General features: G+C 43.2%; 1 protein-coding gene across 5 annotated transcripts in view; it reads left to right on the top strand.

Moving 5' to 3' along the window:
* NFIA (nuclear factor I A) overlaps positions 1-12,873 on the top strand; it is a 355,478-nt gene that overhangs the window by 322,017 nt on the left and 20,588 nt on the right. For 3 of the 5 annotated variants that reach the window (XM_027597934.2, XM_027597911.2, XM_027597928.2), the window contains one exon: positions 649-740. The exons of the other annotated variants lie outside the window; for them this stretch is intronic. In XM_027597934.2, coding sequence (XP_027453735.1) covers positions 649-740 — 92 coding nt within the window. The remainder of the gene's footprint in view (positions 1-648; positions 741-12,873) is intronic. 5 annotated transcript variants of the gene reach the window in all.

Raw genomic sequence — 12,873 nt, forward strand, 5'->3', positions numbered from 1 at the left:
TTGTGCCTTAACAGAAAGGTTCTAGGATGGGAAGACTACAGATGTTAATATTTTAAGCACATCTTGTGCTTCATAGAGATTCTAGAAACTCTCCCGAAGCCTGTAAAGACAGCTGGTTCTCCGTGGTTTTCCACCTCCTTTCTGGAGAAGCCGTTAATTCCTTTTTTAAAGACTTCTCTTCGATATTTAGCTATAGAGGCACAGGACTATCTCATGATTTTTGGGAGTGCCATAGTGTGAAAAGCAAGGTTGTAAATTGAACTGCTCTCCTCCCCTTCCTACCTAATCTCTTTCTCCCTGTGCTCTAAGGATTAGGATATCTCTTTCCGGCCCCAGAGCTCATGTTTAACTCTGAAAGTATACTTTGCAAATGTCCTGCATGTTCTAATTTGTATGATGGAAGGAGAAAAGAACTCATCTGAGCACCAATTTGACATTGTTTTATTCCAACAGTCTTTAGAACCCAACACCCCTTCCCTTTTATGACTGTCTAAAATGCCCTCGCTAGCCAGATCCCTCTGCTAGCTCCAGTGTTTGCACATTTCCTTGTTAATCAGCTGCGTAGGCTCGGAGACTGTGTGTTTTGGTGTTGTTTGTGTGTGCAATCTCGTGCTGCTTCCTGAACGCATGTGTCCCTTCCCTTCACAGCCTACTCGACACCCAGCACCTCCCCCGCAAACCGATTCGTCAGTGTTGGACCACGGGATCCAAGCTTTGTAAATATCCCTCAACAGACACAGGTGGGCCGCTCTCATCTTTTCTGTATGTGGTGCAGCTTGTTTTATTCATCAGGTGCATTGTAACTTGTCTTTTGGCACAACAGGCTGCATTTCCCAGCCCCTGTTCGGTCCCCTTTCCTCCCAACCCCAACCTTCCCGGCCCTTCAGCCACATTTCCCTGTGTCCTCAGAAATCGTGGAAAACGCTGTCTGCGATTTTTGTGTCTCGTATTGAGGGGGTAGAGGAGGAAGGCTTCTGTGCCAGAACTCCTTTCGCTATGGCAAGAAAGGCTTCCCAGGGCTAGAGAGTGTGTTCCCTCATCTAGGAATTCGTGTCTCTCCACTTGCAAGCGGACAGAAGTCCGCCCCTGCCCGGAAAAGTCAGCTCTGGCCGCCGGTGAAATCAGAGTGCATCCTGGGAATGGGGAGCCAGCCGCTCTTCTGTTTTCGTTATAGGGTCGCCAGGAACCTGAAAGAAAAGAAAAGAAAGGGTTCACGAATCCTATTAAGTTGCTGGTGTTGGTGCAGGAATAGGTGCTGTTTGTTACTGGCTATGCTTGCTGGTCACTAGGGAGCAAGGTGCGGTGGGGCGGGAGGGGAGGTGTGTGAATATAATGTCATGTGTTGAGGTAGGTGATTGAGAAAAGATGATACTAGGACATCTAGAGCTTGTTTTTCGGTTGATAGGTGTGTTTTGTGCTAGTATAGGTCAAAGAGAAGAAACTTCTTTTATTTTTTTTTCCAGAAAACATTTTTTATTTTGCAAAACTGAGGCTCTGTACTCATAAGCAATAACCTTCTATGTCCCCTTCCTCTTTTAAAAAGTTTTGAAATGGCCTGCTGTTAGACACAGTGAGAGACTCTTGGAGTTCAAAGGTAGTGGGTGCAGACATACTTAAGAAGTTTGTGAAAGAGAATTAGATTCAAGTTTTGAAAGGAACGACTCACTGATGTCCTAATTAGAATGTAACCATATACCGTCATAATCGACATAAAGAGTATTTTCTTTGTGAGGTTCTCAGTGTGTGGTTTGAAAAAAAAGTCTCCGAGCTATTTGGTGCATATGCCCAGGTGTGTATCCTCCAGATGCCGAATTTATAACTACTCGTCTTTGTTTATAAGAACAGGACCAGATGCTTATCAACGGGAGAGATTTGCCTTCCTGGGTCCATTTGCGTGCGCTCTCTGTAGAGGATTTTAGTTTATTGCTGTCGCCCGTGCAGGTGAGACTGCACTGCCTCTGAAGCCTTCCTTACGGGGATGCAGGGTCACGGAGAGTACAGCCTCGGAGGAGGCAGCTGGAAGGAGAGGGGGAGCAAGAAGGGAAGGCAGAAGGTTAACTCTTGAGTGTCCCACTTCTGCTGTTTCTCCTGAAACTGGCGTGTCCATGGCTTCTGGGATTAACACCTATTCAGGACCTCCCATGAAATCACACCAGTGTATTGCTTATGGTCCCATACCTCCTAATGCTTAACTGGTGAATTTGAAGTTGAATAATCACCTCAAAGGCATGGACATTTCATTTTGTACTTTCAGCACACGTGTTCAAGTTCAGTGGGAAAGGAGAACCGGGGACAGTGGTCTATGTTGAATGATTGCTTTTCTCAAAGCCCCAGTGTGCTCGGGTTACTTCGTGAAGAACCTCAAAAATGCAGTTTGGAAATGTCCTGTTTGTCTTTTACATTGTATTTTTTTATGTAATCTGTGATTCACAGCACTGAAATGGTACCCCGTGTTCCATTCAATTTGTTTCTCTATAATCAAAACGTGTTATATTCCAGAATGGCTTTGTTTCACAAATGACTTATTTAACCCAGAAACTGAGTCTTCATGATGTTGACCACAAAAATTCAATTCTTGAAAATCCAGATTTTCCACGCATCTGGATGAATGATGTCATTTAGACCCAATTTTGGCATCTGGAACTGAATTTTTTTTGGTTTCTGTGAAATATTTGGCATCATAGGGACAACAGCTTAAATGTTTCTTATCACAGTTACACCTGCCACATTTGTCTTGAAGAAAGCCATCCCCAGTTGTCTTAGGAGAAACTGTGCTAATGGAGTTGTCATTTTTTTTTCAAGAAAATATGTATGTGTATATATCCTGAGGTAAAAGTTATGTGCTCAAAATATTTTAATTTCAGGTTTATATATTAACTCTTTTTTGAGAAACGGAACTACTTTCTGGAACCATTTAAAGTGTTAGATATACAGATATAGGTAAAAATGGTCCTATACTTTAAAAATAATCTCCTTTTTGAGAAGACATTAGTTCAGAAGAGGGTTTTTTTTTTCCTTTACAGGAATTGTCTAAGACTCAATTTGAACATGGCCTACAGATTAGTAATTTTCTAAAAGCAAGCTTGCATTTATTTGTTCTATATTGATACTTTTGTTAATAAAGCATGAAATTTGTATTAATTGGGAGGACATTTTGCTTTCTACCTTTAGAGAAGTAGAAATTGAAGAGTCACTCAAACAGATGCTTAAGCTTTACAAATGCGGAAGAGGTAACCTGCACATAAATCCGTAAACAAATGCAAAGTAAATTGGTGTCCTTATCTCCAAAATGCCACTTTCCAATGGAAGTCTCTTCAAATGCCTAAACATCAACCTATGGGAGACAGATTAGATACAGTCTTTTTTTTTTTTTCTAGCAGATAGAACTTGAACTACTGCATAGGCTCTTTTTTTTAAGATTTTATTTATTTATTTGACAGAGAGAGACGCAGCAAGAGAAGGAACACAAGCAGGGGGAGTGGGAGAGGGAGAAGCAGGCTTCCCGCTGAGCAGGGAGCCTGATGCGCGGCTCGATCCCAGGACCCCGGGATCATGACCTGAGCTGAAGGCAGACACTTAACGACTGAGCCACGCATAGACATTTTAAATAGGCAGCTTTCAGTTTATCATAAGACCTTTCTTGATACAAAGTATTCTTTAATGATGTATATATATTTAATGAATAATCTTCTATTCATTCAACATTTTTATGTACTGAGTACCTAAAGTTTGTTACCCAACTAATCTTTTCAGCCACCCAATAGGATAGATATAATTATCTGCACTTTGTAGATGTAGAAACTGAGACCTAAAGAGATTGTTCATTTTCCCATGGCCATAAGCAGTTGAGATGTGGAGCAAGAATCTGTACCCAGTTTGCCTGACTCCAAGGCCTGTGTTCTCTAACCACTGCACTGCCCAGCCTCATGAGCTGGTGAGCACCTTTCCTTGCAGGTATTCAAACCCTGACTGATGCTCAGCTCTCAGGAGTATCACTGGCCTACTCCCTGCTTTTAATCTGAGACTGCATTAAAATCTAATCCTTAGTATACACCCAAGAGAATTGAAAGCAAGGTCTTGAAGAGGTTTTGGTACATCCATGTTCTTAGCAGCATTATTCACAACAACCAAAAGGTGGAAGCCATCCAGGTCTCCATCAACAGCCAAATGGCATAAACAAAATGTGGCATATACATTTTATTGTGTATCTACCCTGTTACTGTGGTATATAGTACATATTATTTGGCCTTAAAAATGAAGGAAATTCCGCAGTGTGCTACATGGATGAACCATGAAGATATGATGCTAAGTGAAATAGACCAGTCCCAAAAGGACAAATACTGTATAAGTCCACTCATGTGAGGTCCCTGGAGTCATCAGATATATATAGAGAGAGAGAAAGGAGAATGGTGGTTGCCTGGGAGGGAGGGTGGATGGCAGAATGGAGAGTCATTGTTTCATGGGTATGGAGTTTCAGTTTTGCGAGATGGAAGGAGCTCTGGAGATGGGTGGTGGTGGTGGTCGCAAAACAGTGTGGCTGTACCAAAGACCACTAAACTGGCCACTTAAAATGGTTAAGGTGGTACATTTTATGCTATGTGTATTTCACCACAACTTTTAAGATGTAATCGTTAGAGAAACTCGAATGGCCCCTTTCACCTAAGAGCATAAAATTCTGTAAAACAGGACGAGTAGGCAGTTTATCATCAAAATCCACTGAGAGTGTGTGCTCATCTCTCTGAAAATACTATTTCTCATGCCCATCACATAGTGGGTAGTCAGCATATATTGCTTGAAGCTAAATGATTCATAAGGAAGTTTAAAAATAATGACTTTCCCTTATTACAGTCATGATACATGTTAATTGTGGAAAATACAGATGGGAAAAATAATAAAAATCACTTGTAGTCCTACTGTTAACATTTCCATATAAATCCATCCAGACTGTTTCTGTGCATACAAGTGTATTGCAAAAATGAGATCATATTATATACACTGTTTGATAAGCTGCTGTTTCTTCCCTCTAACAATATATTATGGCCTTCTTTCCATGTAAATTGGAAAAATTGAATATTGGCTTTTATTGCACCAATTCATCATCGGTAATGATTGGTAGGGAAAGATAACGTGGATAATTGAAAGCCATTTTTTCTCCCCCTTCCCTTCCAGTCTGTTTTTTTCTCCAGAGAATTCCTCCCTTCACTGAGACAGAATTGCCTTCTTCTTAGCCTTGCCCTGAGCTAGTTTTCTTTCAAACAGCCTTGCAATTGCTTTGTATATTTCACCCCAGCTTTTGGGTGTGTTTGAGCCTTCCTGCCCAGTTATCTGTCCCGTTCTTCTGCCTCACTTGTCTGCTACCTCTGCTACTCTCATCATTTGCCTCCTATCCTTCTGCATCCTCCATTTCATAACTCATCATTAAAATAGGGGGTGGCCACCTCCCTGCAGCTTTCAGAACACCCATGTGTTTGAGAAACCATGACCCTTCGGCCCCACCCCAAATCTCTTCCTTTTCAAATTTGTCCCAGGATGGTTGATGTTAAGGTATAGAGAAGTCCCTGGGGCATAGGGTATTTACTTCACTTTGGACACCATTAATGTCCCCTGCACACCCACCGGATGATATAATAGAGGACATGCTGTCATCTCAAATAGCAGAAATCCAATGGCCATTTCAATTGCATCCCATAATTTAATCTGATCCCTGAACAAGAGCCATTAAGAGGAGGCATTTATTTAGAGAAAAAAAAGTTAATATTTCATCATCAGGTAATAAATAGAAATACCAATTCCCACACAGAAGGACTGAGCAAAGAACTCATTTTGATTCAGGTTCTAGTTTAATCAGAATGTTCAAATAAAATGCTTAACCTGCAGAACTCCAATGAGAACTAATTCTTTAAAATGAAAAATGAGTGCAAACAATATTAAAAACAGGCATTTCTTCCCTGCCACCCAAATCTATCACTGTTCTGCATCAACAGAATTGTGGTATCTGAAATGCTATTTAAAACCAAATTACCATTTAGGTTATTAGAAGAATCGCTTGGCATGGCGTGGGCCTGATTTGTTGACAGAAAGGCACAGGTGCTGTAACCTTTGCTTAATAAATCATTTAGCTGCCCGGCTTGTGAGCAGTGTGACTGCCTTTGCCTCATGAAATTTACACACGTATGCACAAGCCACACACTTCGCGCTGTGCCGAAAACAGCTGATCTGGAGGTTATGGGTGTGTCGCCCATTGTCTGCCTTTGGTGGGGATGCACAAAGAATGTGGGGAGGCGGCGAATATGGAGGGCATTTCAATCTGTTATCATTCTGTGTCATGTTCCTGAAGCTCGGCTTGAGAAACCAAAGCATGGGCACTCTACAAAACTCTTCCTAAGTTCCTTTCTTCGCTTACTCATTGTTTCTTACAATATTCCCAACACCTACAGAATGAGGAGTACCAGTTCTCCTCAAGTTGTTCGAAGACTAGTAGAGGACACCGATGTAAAAAAATAATAAGAATAGTAATGACAACAACAACTTTAATAATGCAGCATGATACCAATTACAATAGGGATTTGCCTAAGAGGCTTTGAGACCACAGAGTTGGGTAAGGGAACTTTCTAAAGAGCGGAAGGGGCAGAAAGGCTAACCCATTTTTCTGTCCATATCTAACTTTGGTCTGATGATATGGTTCTGATTCTCATATAATTTACCTTTTCTCTTGCTAGCTTCAATTTTCACCCATTTATCCATGAGCTGTTAGATAAGGCTTTATTTAGCCCATCCTAAGAGGAGTGACATGTTTGCTGGGTTCTGTCTTCTCTGGACCAAGCCGATAAAATTAGAATCCTCTCCTGCTGCAGTCATGTCAGTAGGTAGCTCCCTCACCCCTCGTTGCCAAGAAACTCCCCCTCCTTGTGTAATGTCCTCACCTGGAGCACTAAGCTCACCTGAGACTGCACTCAGATGAGCAGAAGCCTTCCTGCCTCCCCCCGCCCCCCCCCACCCCACTCTGTGCTGCCTGCCTGGAGGGGGTTAAATATCCACAGAAGTTCAGGGAGCAGCTGGAGAGTTGCAAAGGCAACAAACTGAGATTTCCTTAGAGGAAAAAAAAAAAAAAAAAAAAAGTATCTTCCCCCTCTAGTTAGAATGGGGTTTGAGCATTTCGGTTACAGCCCCACACAATGACAGGTAAAATTTCATCTCCTCCTGCCTTTGGAAACAGTAGGAAGTCCTACTGGTCTAATTTACTCTGTCTTAAGCACCCACGTGTGCCTACACTTGCTGCAGTACTGAGAGTCCTCTGAGGTTGGTGCTATTGTCCCCATTTTACAGATGAGGAAACTGAAGTTTCCAGAAGAATACATCCGCCCCAAGCAAGTGAGGTAGCCAGGATTTGAACTAGTTTGTCTCTCAGATTTCTTTTTCCCAAATGCCGTCTGCATGCGTAATTAGTGTTAGTGAAATGTTACTGACCATTTTCTCTTTAAGATGGTCTAGGACTGACTCATCCTCTTACATCAAGGAAATAAGAAGCCTAGAAATTGGGTCCCGTGGGATAGGACTGATGTTGTGCTTGGGCCTTCTGAAGACCTGCTGCAGTTTCCTATTAGTTCATGCATCTGTAAAATAAGACTGAGCTCATTCTCTCATCCTGCCTGGGAAAAAGACCTTTACTAATGATGTTAGTCTGCATCTGTGAGAACAGCTAGCCTCTGCCCAGAGACCAGATAGGGGAGCAGCTGAGATTGTGGGCTTCCTTTTCAGATCTTGGGTGGAGCTTTATTCCATCACTTAGAAGCAGTATATGTGTTTCTTTTCTTTTCTTTTCTTTTCTTTTGTTGTTGTTGTTGTTTATTCTTTTCTTTTTTTCTTGGTAATTCAATTTTTCTAGTCTGGTCTATTAATTGTAGAATGGTGATCATATCATCTCTGATGGTTGTTTTAAGTCTTAAATTGTACTGGTGTAAAGAAAATAAATGCTTGGCTCCAACTAAACATTCAACAAACGATAGCTTTTATTGTTTGGTTGATAACTAAACTCTTATATTTAAATAGTATCTTCTGGATTACAAAGTATTTTCTCACTTGATCTTAAGAGCAACCCATTGAAGTAGGCAGAACCATTATTATTATTATCCCCATTATACAGATTTTAAAACTGAGGTTTAAAGAGAAGAAGTGACTTCCCCGGAACCACATAGCCAGGACACAAACCCACTTCTGATTCCCAAGCGCAGGCTCCCTTCAGTGTGCCCCGTTAGGCAAGGTCTTGGATGAACCTTTCAGCACATCCTCACGTGCTGCTATGTGGATATGGCCCAAACCTACCTGCCAAACTCTGGATCTAAAGCAACCATCTAGCAAATCAGGACAACCCCTCCCCTAAAGATTATAACCCCATGGATCCTTCCATTGAGCATCTGCCCTAAAGGTACCTCCAAAGCCTAATTAATTGGGCGCATCTATTCCTCTGCACACCATTTCTCCTCTTTAGCTCAATTGTGCCCCAAGCAAGAAGAGACTTCCCAAGAGGAAACTCTGTGTCTGAGGGTGGTAAGGACTGGCAGCAAATGAAAATACCTCCCCCATTAGACCCTGAAGGGAAAGGCAGTGCCTGGTCATTTTTTCTCTTATGTGCTCATCCCCAGTCACAGGTGTTGAGTAGTAAACAACACCTCACCAGGATGAGTTACTCATGCAGTGTGCTTCCCCTCCCTCTGTACTGCTGTGGGCCAGAGTGAATCCTCCCAGCTTCCCATCTCCCACACCAACCTGTACATTCTTTTCTGGTACACTTGGTAGCTGACTCACTGATAGGTTATGAGACACTATTAAGATATACTTTTCAACAAACAGAACCCTTGTCTTTCAGTTTTTAATTTAGCAGCTCATTTGAGATGTTCTCAGCCACAAACTTCACTTCTGGGCAAAGTGATAGCATCAGTTCTAGGGAGTGGTCTCTTTTACCTCCCTCGGTTCTTTTTTTTTTTTTTTAAGATTTTATTTATTTATTAGAGAGAGAGCATGAGCAGGGGGAGAGGCAGAGAGAGATGGAGAAGCAGATTCCACGCTGAGAATGGAGCCTGACGCAGGGCTCAATCCCAGGACCCTGAGATCATGACCTGAGCTGAAGGCAGATGCTTAACCAACTGAGCCAACCAGGCACCCTCTCCCTCAGTTCTTATACTTCCATAAGCCCATTACCTTTAACTTCCGTGTTGTAGTTTGGTTTTAGCCTTTTCGTTTGTTTGCTCTTGCTCCAAAAAGATTTGGGGAAGCTTCTTAGTTAGAGCAAATGGATGATGATTGAAAGAATTAAGTGCCTACTTGGGATTTGGCACACAATAGGTGCTCAGTAAATCCTGTCTCCTTCCTCCCTTGCCTCTTCTCAGTATTCAAATGAGATCAGTGGCCAGGAACAAGGGGAAGATAAGAGGGAGCTTGCACCTGAAATTTTAGATCTTACGGAAGAAGTCTAATTGCCGTTGGGATTGTGGGAAAATGGAGGCTGGAAATGAAGTGGGAGGAAGGCTTGAAAACAAGGTGAGAATTTCTGTAGAGTTCTAAGAGGAGTGAGGTCAGAGTCTGATGATAGCCTTGCAACAAAGCCAGAAAACCCTAGGATCAATGCGGGATTGCTGTCAAAATTCCTGTCCTTAGATGGATCTTGATAATGATGCTTCTTCTGATCAGGGGATGTTCCAGGATACTAAGGGAAACATATTTGGTACTTGTGGCCTGTTTCTTTTGGAGGAACAGGGAAAAAGTCATGAATTAAAGAGTTGGATAGACCTATTTTCACGCCCTGGCTGTGCCATTCATCAGAGTGATCTTGGACATTATTACCCTTTAAAATTCAATTCCTGCATCTATGAAATGAAGGCCACAATACCATCTATCTACCTCATAGAAGAGAACCCAATTAAGCGTGGCTTACGCCAATCAGGGTTATTTTCCTCATGTGAAATCTGTGTGGTTGTTGGCCTTGTTTCATCTGCTATATGATGCCAGTAGGAACCCATGCTCTTGCAGACATTCCGCTCTGCCATCCTCGGCATGCTGTCTATTCATCCTCACGCTTGGTGCCTCTGGTTGCAAAATGGCTGCTGCAGCTCCAGACATCATGCCCAGGTCTTAACTCCATTATCCCTCTTGCATCAGGGAAACAAAGGCCCTGCCATACTCCTCCCCTGCTTCCTGTTAGCAAATTTCTCTTTAGGTCTCACTGACTAAAACTGGATTACATTTTGAATCTTTAGCTGCAAAAAACGCTGGGAAAGCTAGCACAGAATTATCTTGATTGGCTAAAATCGTGATCTATTACCCTGGGCTGGTTACATTGTCCTCCCTAAATAAAACTGCCCCAAGAAAGAAGGGGCCATAGGTAGTAGGTAAACTGATAGCAGTAGTTGCCATATTCCTCTTTCCCACTCTCTGGTAGGTTTCATGGGCTTTTAACTCCTATTCCAGCACTTGACTCCCTTCATCCCTTGATGCCTGTCTTCTTACAGTGCCTTTCCTCTACACTCGCTCCCCATGTGTCTAAGAAACATAAATACTGTGTGTGCACACGCATGTGTGTGTGAGTGTGAGTGAGTGTGTAGCGATCAGGTCATTTTAGCCCTCTGTCCAAGTCCGGGATTCAGGCAGACATACTGGAGTTTTGTGCAGACCAGCTCCCATGGGCTGGGCCAACTTTCTCCCGGTAAACTGGACCTCTGAAAAGGCTGAGTTGGAGGACATGTCCCTTTGTAATTGCAAGGGAACCCTGTGAAACAGTGCCCTCCTCGTGCCCTCCCAGGTGCTTATCAAACAGTCAGCAATGGGTTCTGGGTTTCTCTTTTATGACTTGGAACCAGATGCTTCCTTTGCAAAAGAAAAGAGCCTGGTTTTGCTGAGCTTGAGTCAACAGAGTTCAGAGAACAGGAAAATGAGTTGATTGGCCCCGCTCCGTGAACTATGAGTAGAGAGGCAATACAGGTGGCCAACTGTCCCCCTTTCCACAAAGCCCCTGCCTGTGAAACTCCCCTGCCCGAGGAATTCGCTTTTCCCAAACGTTCCTGGGCTCCAAAAAATAACTGTTCACGTTAGGAGGGGGTTCCTTTGGGGCACAGGCTTTCCCAGGCTTCCTCATGAGCCTAAGACCTTGAAGGTCCCATGGACAGACAAGAGTTTCAAAGCCAGGACCTATTGTCTAAAGTGAGATTTTCAAAGCTCTCACATGAGTTCTCAGTGATGCTTCCTGCCCACTTTTCTCACACCCACTTGTTTACCTTCCTGTTTGTTTATTGAGGACGGAGGCACATTCTTTTATGGGGGGGGGGCCTCTCTTTTTGAGATATAGCCTTTCAATGGAGCCTATTCATTGAGTTACATTCCGCAGCACACGCCTCCCCAAAATATTTGCATGAGAATTTTTCCTTGGGCTTCACATTGCTTCTTTTACAGCAGAGATGAAATAACTTAGCACTTCTAATTAGCTTTCCACTTTCCAAATGCTTTACACATTAACTAATGAATCACAGGAGCTTGGGATAAGCTGTATCCCTGTGTTGGGGCTGGGCCGCTGGGTTAGGACAGGCTGTCCTGGCCCTCATGCCCTCCCTCCCACACTCTGAATGTGGCGGGATAATGGAGCTGCCGCCGGGACGCGAACTTGAAGGGCCACCTCAGACCCTCACCCTGCTGCCTTAATAATGTGGAAAGTGGAAAGTGCTCAGTCCTCCCTTCCAAGGCAGGATATGCTGTCTCCTGTTGCCCTGAGTAGTTGGGGGAAATTTAAGGCCTGTTGTCATGGCACACAGCCTCTGCCCCTCTCAAGTATGATCCCCTCCCTTCTGCGAACCCATGGAGGATGTGTGTATGGGGAAGGAGTCACGCTGGGGGAATGGAAGGACAATAATAATAGAAAATTCTAGTAAGGGAACTGACCGTAGTACCGTAGTAGGGACCCGTGCATCTTGGTAGAATAGAAGGAGCACTAGACTAGGAGTTAAAATACTTGGATACCTAGTTTATCTCCCCTACTCATCAGCTATGTGTTTGATCTTGGGGACAGAAAAAAAAAAAAAACAGAATTTACTGAGCACCTACTATATTCTTGCCACCACACTAGGCTGGAAGAGGGTGTGTGTGTGTGTGTGTGTGTGTGTGTGTGTGTGTGTGTCCAGTCCCTGCTATACCTTGCTCACAGACTTCTAGGGAGAAAAGTAAACAAAGTATAGTAAGGTATGATAAATGAAACAATTGAAGTATGCCTAGTCTATAAGGAGTACAGAGAGTAGGTCATTAACTCTGGAGAGAAGCAGGGGACTCACGGAAGATATATTCTCGAGGAGAAAGACACATGAGCTGGTTTTGAAGGAGACAGACCTGCCTGGTGGGTACAACATTCCACTCCAGGCAAGAGGAAGAACACATGCGAAAGAGTAGCAATGTGTGTTCGAAGAACATTACTCTGTTTGGTATATCTGTTAATGTAAATGGCAGAGAATGTTGAATAATGAGGCTAGGAAGTTAGGGTCTAGCCGTGAATAAATACATTACTTTTTACAATGGTAAGGCAATTGGACTTCGTTCCGTGGAAGGTGGGAAGCAAGTGAAGGACACAGTGGAATCTCTATATGTGAAGAAACTTTAACCGAGCTTACTGTAATGCTCCTTAGATCCAGGATGTTACAGAGAGTAGTAGTTTGAAGACCTATGATCATGAGGTACCCACCTCTCCTGGGCAGTATCATAGAGTAGAGAAGCCCTCAGCCTTGGAGCCAGACAGACTTGATTTTGATTTATCTCAGTACGTGACTGCTGTCAGCTGAGTCTTGTTGTTCCCCCTTTCCTCCCGCCCCTACGCCCGTCCTGCCAAAATTCATATGCGGA

Source organism: Zalophus californianus, chromosome 4 (assembly GCF_009762305.2).
Source record: "Zalophus californianus isolate mZalCal1 chromosome 4, mZalCal1.pri.v2, whole genome shotgun sequence".
Taxonomy (NCBI): Eukaryota; Metazoa; Chordata; class Mammalia; order Carnivora; family Otariidae; genus Zalophus; species Zalophus californianus.